Here is an 18,425-nt window from a genome sequence, read left to right as displayed (position 1 = left end):
TATTATGTCAAATAATTGTGCTATTTATGCACTTTGTTTTAGGAAAATCATTTATTTTGTGTGTTTAACTTGTCAATAAAACTACACGTTTAACTGATATTCTCGTTCCAGGGCCCCATGTTCCAGAACTTTCTCATGCGCCATTGGAGAAAAAAGGGGGTTCAAAGTTGACACACTGTGCAACATTGCTGCAAACTGCAATCACATGAGAACACATGAAACATAAATTATCATTTCTTCACAACTGTTCTGGCGAGTTCCTTATGTCGAATTTTTGTTACTTTTATATAATGGAATATTTTGGAACTGAAACTGTCCAGGAACAGTAAAGTAAGGACATTTGACGACACGCATGCGCGAACCATTTCTTGATATTTCCTCACGTGGAGATTCTCGTTCAGTGTGTCAAATCCACGCTCAAAGAAGTAGGTGCTCAACATTACAAGGTCTCTCACATACAAATGGTAAGACATTCTTTATCAAAAACACATAGCTAGAATATAATTTAGGATGGAAAATGTCATGTTTGTCACTAGCAGAGTTAGCATTCCGAGTTTCATATTGTATTGTAGTAGCTAACCTATGCTTTGATTTCTCGCAGGCAAGGTCAGGCATGACCAAGAATACAGGAGGACTTTATCAGATTAGCTAGCTACTGTTACTGTGTAAAGGTGTGTCATATATGACCTATGCGATCTGCCATGCATTGTCCCACACTTCTGATTGTCCGTTAGCTAAATTAGCTAGCTCGAGATTACTTGCTATTTTGCACCATCAATCTCAAAATCGTTGGATATTATATATATATATATATATATATATATATATATATATATATATATATGGAGAGAATTGCCAGCACCAGTTTCACAATTGGCACTGTAATTGATGGGTAGTAGTAAACTATGAATAACGAATAAATTGATGAGTAGAAGCATTTGCTGTTGCCATCTAAATTGATGCTATGTGCACAAGTGTGGTATTTTATATGACCTATTGTATGTTCTAGTTTATTTCACTGTCTATCCTTGCACAACGAAAAATAATTACCGGCTATCAACCAGTTCCGGGTAACGCAGACGCGGTGACCCCATGTGCAATAGCGTCACCGCATTTTATTTGTCCATTAATTTTGCCGCACTTGTAATATCCTAAAACTAGTCATAGATTACACAATTCTGCTTGGGAATATTGCACAGTATTCTAAAGATGTTAGAATGGGATCTGAAACCCCAGTCACTGAAGAACAGACCTTGAATGCTATTTGTTTATGTGTTCAATGTTTTCAATGTTCTCTTGACGTCTGGGTCCTTGAGCCTACTAAACCCCACAAAGCCTTGCCCAGGTTTCACTGTTTGTCTACACCTGTTTAGGAAGCATGTGATAAATTAAGTTTGATAGATTTTTGGGCCCATGTGGGGGTGTGTGAGCACACTCCCTGACCTGTTCTGGAATTTAGTCTAACATCAAAGCCATGATTAGTATATATGTTTATCTGTGGGTCAGGGTTGGAGAGCCCTGCCTGGAACCACAAACCCTCCGGTGTCCCCTGTCTCACCGACAACCTTCATTCAAGGTCAAAGATGCATCTGTTACCAGACAGGCAGCTGGTGTTGCAAATCTTCAAAATGTTGACTCCTAAGCTCCTTGCATTATGCTGGCCACAGAGAGAATCCATACTCTGAGTAGTTTTAGCTTAAAGATCATTCTACATCATATCTAACAATTGCTTGCTTTACGCCAGGGTTTCCCAAACTCGGTCCTCGGAACCCCAAAGGGTGCATGTTTTGGTTTTTGCCCTAGCACTACACAGCTGATTCAACTAATCATCTAGCTTTGATCATTTTAATTAGCTGTGCAGTGTTAGGGCAAAACCCCAAATGTGCACCCCTTGGGGTCCCAAGGACCAGGTTTGGGAAATGTGCTTTACACCTTTTCAATGGTGAATACTAACATTGCCTTTGGCAGGCTCTACTTGAAATTGCCTGGACACTGCTAGTAGTCAAGGGCAGTAACAAACCCTCACATGATTTCCTGTACAGTTACAAGTAGAGGAAGGTTCCACTAATTATATTTCTATGGTATATTGGTGGTCCGCAAAAATATGTGCGGTGTATGCCGCCACCCACTGTACGGGTTAGTATACTCCTATTGTTTCCAAATAAATAAAAGACAAAGAAACAAATCAATGTACTCCTTTAGTCATTCAAACGTCAACTCCGATCCCTTCAGACTCTGGGGCTTGAGAAGGAAGAGCATCTTTGGACAGTATTCCTTGCAATGTTTCGGCCGTGAAGTCCTGGAGACCCAATAACCTTTCAGCCGCAGATACAATTATGGCCAGTTCCTTGGACTTCTTGTTCATTTGGGCAGGACAATTAATCACATGTGCAAGAAAAGCCACAATCCACCTTCATGATCAGCATATCAGTTTCCCTAAAACTGTTGAATGACAATCTCCACAGCCTGCGGGGCATCCACCATATCTTCAGCTTCGCTCACTCCTTCAACTATTTTTGCGTAGAGTACCACTAATCTGTAGTAGGTTTATGTATACCTTTAGTGACTAGTTTCTTGTGTTCAGTGTGCAAGCTCATTTGGCTACATTCAGCTAAAAGATATGTTAATTTAGATCCCAAAGTGCCCTTTTTTTCAGTAGCACTTAAATGTACATACCACCAGCTCAAAAAACAGTAGTAGACCTAACCGTATGCAAGTCAGGGAGCCAAATGAAAGTCTCTTTCACAGATGTGATTCGGTTTCAGACGTTCACAAAAAATAGCCGTTCAAAAAGAGCAACTACAATTACCAAACCAGGAACTCTTGGAATCCACCTTTAAGGTTTTGAATGGTGTACACTGGGGCTCCAGAGTGGCGTAGCGGTTTAAGGCACTGCATCTCAGTGCAAGAGGCGTCACTATAGTACCTGATTCGAATCCAGGCTGTATAACATCCGGGCGTGACTGGGAGTCCCATAGGGCAGCGCACAATTGGCCCAGCGTCGTCTGGGTTTGGCCGGAGTAGGCCGTCATTGTAAATAAGAATTTGTTCTTAACTGACTTGCCTAGTTAAATAAACAGTCCCCCACCAAATTGTCCTTATTTTCAGCAGATGGTTACAACACATCTCCTTTTGGCTATTGAAGGGGCCCCTCTCATGCAATTTGTATTACTCAAGCCTTTATCAGTTCACACAGTGGATCAAACTCTACCTAGTGGCAATTTGAGGGTATAACAATTGGAATGTCAAGCACTCACTGAAGAAGAGTCCAACACTTCTCAACCTCAGATCAGCTATGTAGATGAAATCCGTTGCAACGTTTTGTTGTACATTGTCTCCGTCATAAATAAAACCGTTCGCCTACATCTTTTAGGCTTTCAGGAAATTCCTTCCCATGTTTGACCGGGTGCTGGTGGAGCGTCTGGCTGCAGAGACTATGTCGAAGGGGGGCATCATGTTGCCAGAGAAGGCCCAAGGCAAGGTTCTACAGGCCACAGTGGTGGCAGTGGGACCAGGCTCCACAAACCAGGTAATTTTACTTCAATCTCACTCTCTCTGGCTAAACAGTAGCTTATGTATGATTTGTGTAACTAACTGGAGTCTGTCTACAATTGTGGCTTAGTCTGTCTGTGTTGTCTAACTGGTTTATCAGATTTCACAATGCCTAGAGATTAGAAGTGTTTAACTTCAAGGACCACATAGGATACAATATATACATCTTTTTTTCTACTGATGTCATTCAGAAAGGGAAGCTGACACCCATGAGTGTCAAAGTTGGAGAGAAGGTCCTACTGCCAGAGTATGGAGGAACTAAAGTCAACCTGGAAGACAAGGCATGTTTAGAACTGTTTTCTACTTTATTATTAGATGTATGATAAGTGATCATTTGATATTGTCCAACTATCATATTTATTAGTTTGTGTATTGATTGTCTATTTTAATATATCCATTTGTCTTTCAGGAATACTTCCTGTTCCGTGATGCTGACATCCTTGGCAAATATGTAGAGTAAAACATGTTTCACTGTAAAACATCCATGTAACCCCCATCCACCCTGTTAGAGAAGAATGTTGCCTCATTCATGTCTTAGTTTTTTTTGAATGTTATTCAATTGTAAATAATTCTGATCATGTTTTGTTACAATAATAAAGTGGACTATTGAATCTGGATGTGTATCTCCTGAGCAGATATATGAAAAGAGGATTTGGGATGTATTGTATGTGCAAGTGGGGACTGCTCAGGCTGAGGAGTGCGTTTCACAGGCCCCCATCTGCAACACTCTGAATAAGACAAGTTGAATATACATATGAACTTAATTAACATGAAAATCAGATCTGCATAACATTGTTGAAGGAACTGGTTTTGGTAAAAGGTCCTTCCACCCCTGCATTCACTTCTATTCTTCAAATGCTATGATTCACACTTGTGTATGTAAGCAAGCAAATATGCAGTGTCAGTGATATCTCTGGAGGAATGACAACCATTTGGTAGCTCACAGCTCCCTATCCCCGTTCTTGTTATCCGTCACACAAGCCTGTGCATCATTTGCATCCGGGCATTCTGTCGAGATGGTCATGGCGGAGGGTACTGCAGTTCTGAGGAGGAATAGGCCTGGAACCAAGGCGAAGGTATGTTTCTATAAATCGGAATACGATTACATTTGGTTAAGAGGCCATCGGTGATCATAGTGGCCTTGCCTCAACCGTAAATTTAATTTCTGTGATGACTTTTTAGTCGTTGCTCGGAGATGTCTTCTGAGAAACACAGGAAGGATCGGGGCTGCAAGCCAGCAACGTTAGTAGCTTGCTAAAAATGTTGCACAGCAGACATTTCGACACTTGTCTAGCTAGATAGTTGGCAAACTAGACTTACAAAAATCCCAATATGAATACCATACTATACTTTTGATAGCTAGCATAAATTAGTTACTAGCTAGCTAACGTAGTTGCCAGAAGATGCCGACCCTACTGTTACGCTTGTTTACGACTGAGCTGCACTGGGGTAGGAACGCAGTCATGGGTATATTAACCTCTTTAACCACACCATGGAGCTGGTGCAAGATATGGGTGGGGAAACGTACCTCAGTGCAGGGATGGGATATCCCATTGTACTCCAAATTGTACATGTATCCACACTGATACATCGAGAAGAATACTGCTATTTTTCATGGAAAACTACCCTTTTCGTCCTCGTGCTAGCTAGCAATAACCACTGCAGACATTTTGGAATTTCAGTGCCAGACAATTAATCTCCATTGTTCAACACAAAGTGCCGTTATGGAAGTAACCATTCTGCTGGCTTGGCAGTTTTGAAAGAAGTTTAAAGGTAAAGTAATCAAGAGTAACATGCTGACCAGACCGGACACGTCGCAAAATAAATTTAGAAATCCATGTTATTCAATTATTGCACGCACACTGCTCGCATGCGCCAACGAGTGTCTGCTTTGCCAAGGGCTAAAATAGAACTATTTCTGATGCATATTGCGCTGAAAGTCCTGCCTCTCCCATCTCCTCATTGGTTTATAGAAGCAGGTACCCACGTGGCATCTCCTCATTGGTTATACCCACGTGGGTGATTGAAAGAAGAACTGTTTTGCCGGTAGTCGTGGTAATACTATGAAGGTTTATATGCCAATCACCATATAAGTTCAAAGATGAAAAAGCCTGGAAGGAGGAGAGATGACTAGAAACGATTTGGTTGGCCGTTTTATGTGTGGATTAATTGGCGGAGTAAAGGAGCTTGTGGATTTCAGGTAAAATAACAACTCAATGTTTATATCCCAGGACAAATTAGCTAGCAACAGCAAGCTAGCTAAATAGGACAAATTAGCTAGCAAGTGCAAGCTAACTAGCTAAATTGCCATACATGTTTAATGCTTTTTGACCTGTCCCCAAATTAATGTAATTGGTTCAGAGTTTGTTTTGATATTTTAACCTGCGTGTCGTGATCGCGTTTGGTGTAGGGGACAAAATAAATGTATGCACAATAGCGCACGTGCGTAGCCGGTTTGGGTTCCGTGTAAGGCTCCTCATTCTGGAAGATGGTTTATTTTTGTTAGATGTGAATGGTGGGCTTTTTATTTTGGGGAGCATTTATGTTACAAATAACAGTTCAAAAACCTATTTCAAGATTTTTAGCAGGAAATCCATTTACTTTTAGATATATTTGTGGATGCCAGACTGAATTTTGGAGGGGATTGGAATTCTATTGGGGATCCTCAATGGGATTGCTTACCTCCTGAGCTACAAGAATGAATAATCCCTCCAAGTTTAATTTATGTTTGGGATTTGATGGTTTTTAGATATATATATTGTGTTGCAAAGATATGTCCAAGCAATCAAGAATCATATTTTAATATCCTGAGTAGATGTCTCTATTGAAACTTCTGTTCTCACGGACCATAAAGCCATTTTTCTTTCAATCAACCTCACAGCATCTACAGATGGACAGAAATAACAATTACCAGAAATGTAACAAAGCACTTCTGGCTGATGAACAGTTCAAGACTGCAGCTAAATCTATTATAACAATGCTAGAATAAGGCAAACTTATTGAAGTTATATGGTGCATACTGTGAATTCAGAAGGTTGGCCATTCAAAGAGGAAAGGTGGTTGCTAAGACCAAAAGTCTATAATCAAAGACATTGTTACCATCTATGGACAAGAGGACTTGAGTCATCAAGACGAGCACATTATTAAAACAGAATATATGAGGACAAAGCTAAAGGATTCTGGACTTCCTGACGGGATGACTCCAGGTGGTAAGGGTAGGCAACAACACATCTGCCACGCTGATCCTCAACCCTGGGGCCCCTCAGGGGTGCGTACTTAGTCCCCTCCTGTACTTCCTGTTCACCCATAACTGAGTGGCCAAGCACGACTCCAACACTGTCCTTAAGTTTGCTGACGACAAAACAGTGATAGGCCTGATAACCGACAACCATGAGACAGCCTATAGGGAGGAGATCAGAGACCTGGCAGTGTGATGCCAGGACAACAACCTCTCAATGTGAGCAAGACAAAGGAGCTGATCATGGACTACAGGAAAAAGAGGGTCGAACAGGCCCCCATTAACATCTACGGGACTGAAGTGGAGCGGGTCGAGAGTTTCAAGTTCCTTGGTGTCCACATCACCAGCAAACTATCATGGTCCAAACAAACCAAGACAGTTGTGAAGAGGCCATGACAACACCTTTTCCCCCTCAGGAGATGGAAAAGATTTGGCATGGGTCCCTAGATCCTCAAGTTCTACAGCTGCACCATCGAGAGCATCCTGACCCTTTGCATTACCGCCTGGTATGACATCTGCTTGGCATCCAACCGTAAGGCGCTACAGAGGGTAGTGTGTACGGTCCAGTACATCAATGAGGCCAAGCTTCCTGACATCCAGGACCTATATACTTACTAGGCGGTGGTGTCAGAGGAAGGCCCAAAAAAATTTCAGACTCCAGTCACCCAAGTCATAGACTGTTCTCTGCTAACGCACGGCAAGCGGTACCGGAGCGCCAAGTCTAGGACCAAAAGGCTCCTTAACAGCTTCTACCCCCAAGCCATAAGACTGTTGAACAACTAAACTGATCAAATGGCCACCCGGACTATTTACATTGTTTTTACACTACTGCTACTCGCTGTTTATTATCTATGCATAGTCACTTTACAAATGACCTCGATTAACCTGTACCGTCGCACATTGACTCAGTACCCACTGTATCCTCATAATTGTTATGTACATTTCTTGTTACCTTTTGAAAGATTAGATTTTTTTAAACTTTCGTTTATTTAGTAAATATTTTATTAACTGTTTCTTGAACTGCGTTTTTTGTTAAGGGCTTGTAAGTAAGAATTTCACGGTAAGGTCTACACCTGTTGTATTCAGCGCATGTGACAAATACAATTTGATTTGAGATCAAGAACAAAGTGGATAGAAGGTGAAAAAACACTAAATATATTTTTAACTTGGAAAAAAGAAATGCTGAACTCTCCTTGGTTAAACTGAACATTAATGGACATACATCAGAATGGACATACATCAGAATTCCAAAGGAAATGTCTTGCTTTGTTACATAATTCTATGAGAAATTATATACTAAAAGGGATAATATTGGCGATATAACCTCTTCTGTCCTCCATAAATGAGAATGCTAGGTGTATTGATGCGGAGTTCAAAAGAATGTGTGACCTAAATATCTTTGGAAGAGATTAAGAAAGGCATCATCTGGTAATTAGGGTCAAACCAGTGAATTTCATAAAGTATTTCAAGATGACATTTGTCTTTTTTTTTTATTTGTATTCATAGAAACTATTGAAATGGGGAAGTTACCTTCTTCGATGTCTCAAGGTTTAATCTCTTTAATACCAAAGCCTAATAAAGATGCTTTAATATTAGAAAACTGGAGGCCTATAACTTTAAATAATTGTCAAATTGTTAACTATTATCTTTGCAGAAAGATTAAAGATGTCTTGAAACAATTACTGATGATTGTCAATCGGGATTTATGAGAGGGAGGCACATTCGTAATAATATTCTTTGGTTTTAGATTTGATAGATTATAGTGACCTTATAAATTAAGACCGTTTTATTTGTCAATCCCCCAAAAATATATATTTTAATTTTTTGTAAAGCATTCGATACGGTAGAGTATAGTTTTATGTTTGAAACACTGGATTTCTTGAGATTTGGCAATTACTTTAAACAAGTCATTCAGACATGGATGCAATAGCTCAATTAAATTACCTAATGGAACTACTCGCCGATTTCAAATAGGTAGAGGTATAAAACAAGGTTGCCCAATAGCACCATTCCTGTTTTTATTGGTCACACAGACTATGGCGCTTCTCATTCAAAAATATGAATTTAGAGGTATTCAAATACTGGGGGGGGGAAAAAGTCAGCTCTCAGATGACACTGTACATTTTTTACAGGATAGAACAGTCTATAAAAAGCTGTGTTTGAATGTATTTTCTTGTATCTGGTTTGACATTTAAATAAAACATGTTTCATTAAAGTATCAATCTAATGATTTGGTTGATATTGCCGGTATTCCCATAAAATGTTATTACATACCTGGGAATCAAGATATGTAAAAACCAAACAGAAACGGCTAATTAAAATTTTACTCCCATCACTGAGAACGTTGAAGTTTGATGCTTGGTTGTTAAATGGTCGCATATTGCTGTCAAAAACTGAAGAAGAATCGAGACTATTATATACTGCAATGGCATTGGATGTTCCCCACGCAACAATTCAAGAAGTAGACTTGAAACTTTTACATTTTGTTTGGAGGAATAAACCACATTATTTAAAAAAGAGTGTATTGTGTAATACTCTAGATCAGGGTGGTTTAAATGTGCTTGATTTTGGTACATCAAATATTATCTTTAAGACTAGGTGAATCAAGAATTACATCCAATTTGGGGATAGGATTTGGAATATTATTCCAAATCTTGTTTTTGAAAAGGTTGGTGGCATTGAATTTTTCCAAAAATGTAACTTTGAGGTAATTAAAATTCCCCTTAAATTATCCAATTTCCATAAGCAGGTGTTACTATCCTCGTTAATTGTGTATAAACGTAACTTCTCCCCTAATAGATGTTTGATTTGGAATAACAAAGACATAAAATATAATAATACATCTTAATTTTTCTGTAAATGGTTTGAGAACGGTATTTTGTTAGTGACACAATTATTTATTGGAAATGGACATGTATAGTTATGTTGAGTTTTTTAATAGATGTGTAATTCCAGTGATGGTGAAGGACTATGCCATTGTTCTTTTATGCAATACCTACAGGCTTTAAGAAGATTACAGGGAAATTATGTTATTGAGAGGAATGTGGAATTCAGTTTCAGCATCATATTAGATGGCGTATGCATCAAGGATAAAAAGTGGTAGAATTTCAATCTTCTTGATGGAGCAGGGTGGATAAATGTACAATTTGGAGTACAGTGGCACATCCCATTCTAGCATTGAGGTACGTTTTCCGACCCATATCTCACGCCAGCTCCATGGTGTCTTAATGTAACAATGATTGAGTTCCAATCCCAGTACAGCTCAACGTAAACAAGCGTAGCGGTAGGGTCATTATCTTTTGGCAAGCTAATTTAGTAGCCAACCTAGTTTACATTTGGTATTGATAACGTTCATCTACACTGAACAAAATTATAAAAGCAACAAGTAAAGTGTTTCTTGAGCTGAAATATAAAATCCCAGAAATGTTCCATACCCACAAAAAGCTTATTTTTCAAAAATGGTATTTACATATTTGTTTACATCCCTGTTAGTAAGCATTCTCTTCTGCCAAGATAATCCAGCCACCTGGCAGGTGTGGCATATCAAGAAGCTGAATTAGCAGCATGATAATTACACAGGCCCCCCCTTGTGCTGGGGAAAATAAAAGGTCACTTAAAATATGCAGTTTTGTCACACAACACAATGCTACAGATGCCTCAAGTTTTGAGGGAGCGTGCAATTGGCATGCACCTGCAGGAATGTCCACCAGAGCTGTTGCCAGAGATGTAATGTTCATTTCTCTACCATAAGCGCCATTTTAGAGAATTTGGCAGTGTGTCCAACTGGCCTCACAACCACAGACCACTTGTAACCACACCAGCCCAGGACCTCCATATCTGGCTTCTTCACCTGTGGGATCATCTGAGGGGGGTGGGGGAGGGTACTGAGGAGTATTTCTGTATGTAATAAAGCCCTTTTTTAGGGAAATATGAATTCTGATTGGCTGGGCCTGGCTCCCCAGTGGGTGGGCCTATGCCGTCCCAGGCCTACCCATGGCTGCACTCTGCCCGGTCATGTGAAGTCCAGGGCCTAATGAATTTATTTCAATTGACTGATTTCCTTATATGAACAGTAACTCAGTAAAATCTTTGAAATTGTTGCATGTTGCGTTTTATAGTTTTGTTCAGTATAGCTAGGTAATTTGGGGCACTTTCTAAGTATAAGGTCAACACAAATAATGACTTTGTTTGATAGTTAGCTGATGCTAAATATTTTAGCTAGTTAATTACAGTGCTGAAGTCTACAGTTCATGAACAGTTAACTTGCTAGCAAGCTATGTCAAAATAGCTGACAGTTAGCTAACGTTAGCTAGCATGTCAACAAATACAGTTGTTGCTAGCTAACGTAAACAGTGCTGTCTATGGCTAGATGATGTGAAGGCTGAGAGGTGACACTTTTGTCCATTGAGCACATACAGTGAATATGTGAACATTATCCCTTTGTCCCTCTCTCACTGCAGGATTTCTACAATTGGCCGGATGAATCCTTTGAGGAGATGGACAGCACTCTGGCTGTACAACAGGTTTGGTTGAGTTAGTCAGTGGGGAATGACTGAGGAGTCCATTTTGAGCTTCAAATTAGCTTCAAGTGTCATGATTGCAGAATGCTCTTCGTAGCTGTCAAGCCTGACATTGACGAGCTGTCCCTTATTTTAACATGGCTGCTGCCCTATAAACCTACAAAGCATCTTATCTAGTGTGATCATTGTCATGCATGTCAGAACCTTAGTCTGTTAACAAGGATGTTAGCAGAATCCGGATGTTTGACTAACCTCAGTGGTACCCCTGTCCACGTTCAGTACATTCAGCAGAACATCCGGTCAGACTGCTCTAACATCGATAAGATCCTGGAGCCGCCAGAGGGACAGGACGAGGGAGTGTGGAAGTACGAGCACCTCAGGTACACTGCGTTCCTTCACTTGACTTACTAGACGTATTACTTTGATAGTATACTAACTACACACTTGACTGATTAGACTCTCTACACTGAGTGTGTCTACCAAATCAATTACAAGTAACTGATTTTGGTGTTGAGTCTCATCTTTTTCCTTATCCCCATACCCCACCCACCCCTTCTTTCTCTCTGTTATAGGCAATTCTGTCTGGAGCTGAATGGACTAGCTGTGAAACTGCAGAGTGAGTGCCACCCAGACACCTGCACGCAGATGACCGCCACAGAGCAGTGGATCTTCCTCTGTGCTGCACACAAGACCCCCAAAGAGGTGAGTGTTACTAAAATCAGAATTCAATTCACTCAGGATTTTATTTTTCAATTTAGCCTGCCATGCACTATACTTAAGATGTAATTGCCTGTGTGTTTGTGTCCACAGTGTCCTGCCATTGACTACACTAGGCACACGTTGGACGGAGCTGCCTGCCTTCTCAACAGCAACAAGTATTTCCCCAGCCGGTGAGCACACACACACATACACTATGTAAAGGAATACTTTGGTTTCCTACTCATACACTTTCAATCGTCTCTCCCCAGTGTGAGTATCAAGGAGTCCTCTGTAGCCAAGCTGGGCTCTGTGTGTCGCCGGATCTATAGGATATTCTCTCATGCCTATTTCCACCATCGCCAGATATTCGACAAGTATGAGGTAAGTGGAAGTTCCCACTTCCCAAATAGACCTGGCGAAGGAACAGGATTTGGGCTCCTCATTCTTATTGAAACTGATAGAATAGCGTCACAGGGACACAAACTGCTTTTTTTCTGCTTGTTTGAATTAGAAAATGTAAAGCTCATATCCACAAGTGAACACCAGGTTGAGGAGGAAATTGAGAAGAATCAGTTATTGTGCTTTTTTTCTGCCAAATGAGTCATGATCATGTTCCATTTTGTGGTTGAATCATATTCAGTCAACAGGTGGCACTACAGACCAGGGCCTGGTTTCCCAAAAGCATCTTAAGGCTAAGTTTGTTAGAATTAGCCTTAAAATGCTTTAGGGAAACCATACCAAGGTCTGTAGGGAAAGACTGATATGTGGTTATTACTAGAACTGGGCATATGATTACGTTCACTGATCCCAGCTCAGTCGTCAATGTAATGACCTCAAGCAGACCAAAGCTATAATTGCACTACAGTCTATAAACTAGTGAATCGGACCTCATATCATACACGGCTTCTCTTGATTCACCTCTGTGTCTAGGGGGTACGTGCTATGGGTTGTTTCTGGACAGAGCCTAACTCAGCCTAATTCTCTTGTTTGTTTCCCTTCTATGTCCCTCCCTGCAGAATGAGACGTTCCTGTGCCATCGGTTCACACGCTTCGTGATGAAGTACAACCTGATGTCCAAGGACAACCTGATCGTTCCTATCCTGGAGGAGGAGGTTCAGAACGCTTCAGCCGGGGAGAGCGAGGCCTGAGAGGAGAGCTGCACACAGGAGACCAGACGTGTGTTCAAATACTAGTATTCAAATACTGCTTGATTGAGCTTGCCTGTTGCAATGGAACCAAGAGAAGAGTCCCACATGTGCAAACCCTACCCATCTGGCACTCTAGGCAAGCTAAGGCAAATGCTCAAAGTATTTGAACCAATGATTTTTATATACACTAGACTGACAGGGGGCGCTGTTTAAGCCACCGCGCCTCCATCTTGGCACCATTGTAAAAACAAAAAGTCTACAATTGTTTTTGCCATTTACTCTATTACAGACAGCTACATGCATCATTTGTAATTATGTGAGCTAAACATAGTGTAATTTTAAATGTCTTTAAAAGTACTGTTACTGGCCCCGCTACAACAACAAACAATACTTAAATAAAATGTAATTTTGTCCTTGAAACTTTCAAGTGGAATTCCTTTAGTTCCTTTGGAGGACTGCCAATATGGCCAACCGGTGGCTTCAAAGCCTCTCATTAGCCAATGGATAGCATCAGCAATCCAGAGTTTATATACATCATTGATTTGAACCCAGGTCTGAAACAGCTACACACAGGCTCTCACTAATGTTGCTTTAACATGTTGAGCACCTGGATTTGCTAAACCTACATAAAACCATAATGTGATGACAAAGGCACACACTCATGGGTTCCCTGTATATAACCCCTGCTCTCCCATGTCCCTCCATCTCTACTATAATTATTTTCCTGGTGCTTTACATTTGCATTCTCTCTGTTGCCTTTGTTCTCTCTCGCTGAATTGTAAATGGACCCCTAGCCACTCCTGTAAATCTGAAAGGATTGGTGGAAAAAAATATGCAGACATTTCCATGCAGCCCATTGGAAGGCAAGATGAAGCTATGACCATAATGCTTCTGTATCCAATCTGCTCAGATGTACAGGTGTGCGTAGGGTTTAGAGGCTATGGATCCATTTGTGGTTCAGAATCTCTGCTTTTGTTGCTCTGAGTACATACCTCCTTCACCATTTACCCTCCCCCTCATCATTAAGTTATTTTGTGAGAGGAGTCTTGTCTATCTGCCCCACTTTTTAATTTTCCTTTTTTAATGAACTGAATTTTGTTACATTTTCATGTCTGTTAATAAAAAAAGACTGTTACCCAATGTGCTTGACTTTTTGAAATGTCCCTTTGTATAAATTGGCCCCATCTGTCGTTGCAACTTAATTTCTAAGGTTTACACCTCAACACCTTGATGAAGAAGGTTAAGGTAGCAGATGTGAATGTGGGGCCAAGCGCTTTAAAAGTAAATTGGTCAGTAAATGTGAGAAATCATGGGCAGTGTATTTAAGCAGAGAATACAACTGCACGCAAAGAGGAACAAGGGAAATTCACTTTTTAATTAGATAAAACACCAATGACAACAAATTACAATTTCTCCAAAATGAAAACACTGCAACAGGTAGATAATACTGATTTGTTTCTCCGTCCCCAAAAAAGGGAGCTCATTTAAAAACTTGTATTCTGTGCATCTCTAGTAATACTTCCTGTTAACGTTACGATATGTACAGCAGCATGGTGTTGTTTTGTTATACAACAAGCCCTTGGTTGTTTCTCTTCACATGATCAAACATTTAAAAGAGTCAAATGTCACTATGTCCTGAAGAAACAAGGGCTTTTGTCTCAAGATCTGAGGAGAGGAATCTACATCACTGAGCAGAATGAAACAATTGAGGCCTGAACCAGTACCATGTGGCTATGAAACAACTACCAGCTATTTCCAATGACAGAATAGGTGCAGGAACAGAATAGCTACTGGTCCAATGCCAACTGATAAAATACTTAAGAAATATACACTAATGATGACATCATGAACAGATTAGTGAACGATAGATGTTTAGCACCAATCAGACTGTCTGAATACAATGGCTCTAATGTACTGTATGTGTACATCTCAAAAAAGGTTTGAAATGTTGTCCAATCGTTCCTACTTACCCAGTGGCTTGGCAGTCCTCTCTCTGTGTGTGTGTGTATATAAAAACACATCTGAACTCACCCAAGAAATGAATGTACAAACAAGCTTCTCCAGGCCTGAACTCAAACACCCCGAGTTAAACACAACCATCACAGAAAGAGAGAGGGCTGTTTGTAATATGGCTGTACTCACCGCCAGGCCCATAGACAAGTCTGACCTGGATATTGTCAGTACCGCCAACACAGCGAACGTGTCTATTTGTCTACCTGATAAATGTTTACATCCTGCTGGGTGTGTTTATGGGAAAGGAGAGGAGGGAGAGGAGCTGGTGGCAGGATGCAGATATGCGGTTTCTCTGAACCGTGTGACCTTGAGCCTGAGCAGACGTGATGTCACGTCAGAATGAGGAGAGTTGTATTGAATTGAATAGAGGTGTTGGCAGTTCTAAAGGGGAGGGTGGATGAGCAGGTGAGGCGGTTTCCCAAAACAGGAACAATGTCTGAAACATGTGAGGAGTGACTGAAGAACAAAAACATTGGGACACATCTGTCCAACAGGTGTGCTGTGGGTCACAGGGAGTTTAGTCCAGAGGTCTGTCTGTGCACAGAGAGGTTCTTCCTGGTGTGTCCTGTGCTTCCTGCTTTGTGCTGGTGACAGTTATGTGTGAATGTGTGTGTGTGTTCTCATCACATGAAAAGGTGCAGTGTGAACAATGTGATCTTTTTGAATCAGGACTAATAAGTGTATGTGTGGAAGAATGTGGGTCTCAATGTCACTGAACGCAGACTGCTTGGTTCTATCAACAAAATGTTTAAAAAAGGAAATAACACCATCTCAAAATGGTGCGTATGGCTTCATAATAAAATACATTAAAAAGTGCCAAGTTTTGCTTTCTAATCTATGATCTTCTTGGTTAGGGAAGAGATTAGAGGGATAGATGGGGGCGTATATTATCTGTGTGTTAATCTCAGGGTTCACATGCACGTGACCTCTGCCGCCCCGTCGTCCTGCTCGAAGCCTCCCTCCTCCAGGTGGGACAGGGCGCTGGGGTACCCCCCTCCGAAGACGGGGAACCCCCCGATACCCCCCGCGGTGGGGGACAGCTCCTCAGTGGGGCGTGTTCGGGGGCTGCCCACACCACGACTCACAGAATGAGTGGCCACGTCCCTCTGCACGGACCCCGCCTGGGAGAGGACAAAGAGGTGAGGAAGAGTCTAGCATGCAGTGTTGACTTTGGCAGCTATTTTAGATTTAGTTTTAAAATACTTTTTAGTCTTAGTCACATTTTTGTCATTTTATCATTTGTTAGCTTTAGTTATTATCAAATGACTGGACAATGTCACAATAGTCAGTGCATCTTTTTCTATTAAATAATGAATATTTAGGTTACCTCTAACTTCCATCATGTGCACATTCAGATAGCTTTATCCAACTAGGCCTAGTACCCCCTCATATACCTTAGCTGGCTACATTGATATTGTGGCAGATTGTAACCAATGACAGCCATAATTAACCTTACAGCCTATAAAGACTTGGATACAGGTTAGACAATTTACAGCTCAGATTTTCACCACATCATAACAGTCAAGGGGGGTAAATAAATTGTACCTTTCCAAAAATGCCAGAAGTATTACTGTACACCTAATATTCAACAAATACCATTTGTTATTTCCCATAGGAAAAAAACTACCACAACTAGCATTTGTAGAACACGCCGCGAGATCGGCAACACAGATAAATAAATAACAGTGCACATGGGAAAATATAGAGCTTCTGATGTGATCAAAGCAACAACAAAAAGCCTACATGAAAGTAAGAAAGAGAGTAAACATGATTGTTTCTAGTTGAGATCAGTTACAAGCCAAGTGTCCTGGCTTCGCAAGTTCAAAAGATTGAAGAGTGTGACCGCCTGGGAGCTTTGTGGGAGAGCCAGGCAGATCAGCTCAATTAGACCGTGCAACTGAAAGACGTTAATTCTGCCAATGAGAGGATTGCATGAAATATTCTGCATGCATGCATGTTTAGGATTGGACAAAACTATGGAAGCCCATTCCCGCCGATAATTAAAAATAAATAAATAGGCCAATGCTCTCTCAAAATATCTTGGGGCCCAGAGTTTTTCTTAATCTGGTTGACTAACCCAGTGGTTCTCAAACCATTCCTCGTGGACCCCCAGCCGGTTCATGTATTTGATCTTTCCCAGAACCAGCACACCTGATTCAACTTGTCATCTAATCATCAAGCCCTTGATTAGGTCATTCAGGTGAACTAGTTCTGGGATAAAACTAAATTATGAAACGTCTGGGGAACCCCGAGGAGAGGTTTGAGAACCACTGGACTAACCTAACCAGGTAAAATTTCAGACTAGTTGGCGGGTATGACATAGTAATAAATCAGCTATACAACGTGTTTATATGGGCTATGATGGGACCAGATATTTTCTAATCAGGTCATATGGTTAAAAAATAAATAAATAGACAACTGCGAATGGACAATAGAACTAACAGGGCTGAGTTTGCTTTATGCAGTGTTGCATCGAGTAGGCCTTCGCATCTGTAAATAAATATTACTCACACAGTATGTCATCACTATTGTGTTGATTGATTCATTCCAGTCAATAATTCAGGAATGATAAGGTCTAGGTAGCCTAGCCACCCAAAGTTTGAATATAAACCAAATTTGATCACATTCACATTTTCTCTTAACACAAATAAATAGGGCTATTTTAGACTATAAATACTGTACATAGCTAAGACTATAAATACGTGACGTTACTGCTTCGATTCCCCTGGCCAGAGGGTATCAGCGTGCATAAGCTTCTCTAGGCTACCTGCGGCTGTGGTTGTTATCAGTAGGCTACAGTTGATCAGACAGAAACACAGATTAATTGTGCACGAGTTGACAAATCATGAGGCAAATCAGTCTAAACAACAGAACCTTACCCCCATTTTCAATACTTTCGTGTCAATATTGTTAATCAAACCAAATTAAAAAGTGATGGGGCATATGCCAGCTCGTCACATGTTTGCCAGCAGCCCTGCTGCGCTGATCTTTGCAACACGGATAGATGGAAATCGCCACACAATGCTACAAATGACGAAACATATCCTATATGTATGTTCTACCTCAAAATTTGGAGTTAGTATCTCGAAATTGAGATAGTATCAACATTTGAATGGTCAGAAATGGGCTTTCATACAAAACAGATGAAAAGGAGTTTCACGTCAAATTAAATGTCCATTGGGCTCCCAAGTGGCACAGAGGTCTAAGGCACTGCATCGTCACTACAGACCCTGGTTCGATTCCAGGCTGTATCAC

At 40.8% G+C, this 18,425-nt stretch overlaps 2 protein-coding genes across 4 annotated transcripts in view; one reads left to right on the top strand and one right to left on the bottom strand.

Annotated features, from left to right (window-relative positions):
* Nucleotides 1-153: 153 nt before the first annotated feature.
* Nucleotides 154-14,297, top strand: LOC106586370 (MOB-like protein phocein). Of its 3 annotated transcripts, XM_014173569.2 has the most exons (8): nucleotides 154-464; nucleotides 3,374-3,529; nucleotides 11,251-11,313; nucleotides 11,590-11,690; nucleotides 11,883-12,012; nucleotides 12,121-12,200; nucleotides 12,279-12,390; nucleotides 13,026-14,297. In XM_014173569.2, exons 1-8 carry the CDS (start codon nucleotides 462-464, stop codon nucleotides 13,155-13,157), a joined length of 777 nt encoding a protein of 258 aa, XP_014029044.1. In that variant the 5' UTR covers nucleotides 154-461; the 3' UTR covers nucleotides 13,158-14,297. The 3 variants fall into 3 exon arrangements, with proteins under 3 accessions (XP_014029044.1, XP_014029043.1, XP_014029042.1); XM_014173567.2 differs by lacking the exons at nucleotides 154-464; nucleotides 3,374-3,529 and adding an exon at nucleotides 4,406-4,628; XM_014173568.2 differs by lacking the exons at nucleotides 11,251-11,313; nucleotides 11,590-11,690; nucleotides 11,883-12,012; ... (1 more) ...; nucleotides 12,279-12,390; nucleotides 13,026-14,297 and adding exons at nucleotides 3,744-3,833; nucleotides 3,962-4,167 and having other exon boundaries at nucleotides 155-464.
* A 214-nt stretch (nucleotides 14,298-14,511) lies between these two features.
* rftn2 (raftlin family member 2) overlaps nucleotides 14,512-18,425 on the bottom strand; it is a 29,953-nt gene continuing 26,039 nt past the window's right edge. Inside the window, exon 8 of the mRNA XM_014173563.2 lies at nucleotides 14,512-16,291. Within this exon, the coding sequence (XP_014029038.1) occupies nucleotides 16,082-16,291 (210 nt within the window). The 3' untranslated portion in view covers nucleotides 14,512-16,081. The remainder of the gene's footprint in view (nucleotides 16,292-18,425) is intronic.

This window comes from Salmo salar, chromosome ssa25, assembly GCF_905237065.1.
Source record: "Salmo salar chromosome ssa25, Ssal_v3.1, whole genome shotgun sequence".
Taxonomy (NCBI): Eukaryota; Metazoa; Chordata; class Actinopteri; order Salmoniformes; family Salmonidae; genus Salmo; species Salmo salar.
Note: the sequence above shows the minus strand (reverse complement) of the source record. Positions and strands in the feature narration are given on the sequence as shown.

Bases quoted from the DNA above. Each gene is read 5' to 3' on its own strand.
- LOC106586370 (XM_014173569.2), top strand. The intron at 3,530-11,250 runs GTAATTTTACTT...CTCTCACTGCAG, and splicing joins GACCAGGCTCCACAAACCAG to GATTTCTACAATTGGCCGGA. The intron at 11,314-11,589 runs GTTTGGTTGAGT...GTCCACGTTCAG, and splicing joins GCACTCTGGCTGTACAACAG to TACATTCAGCAGAACATCCG.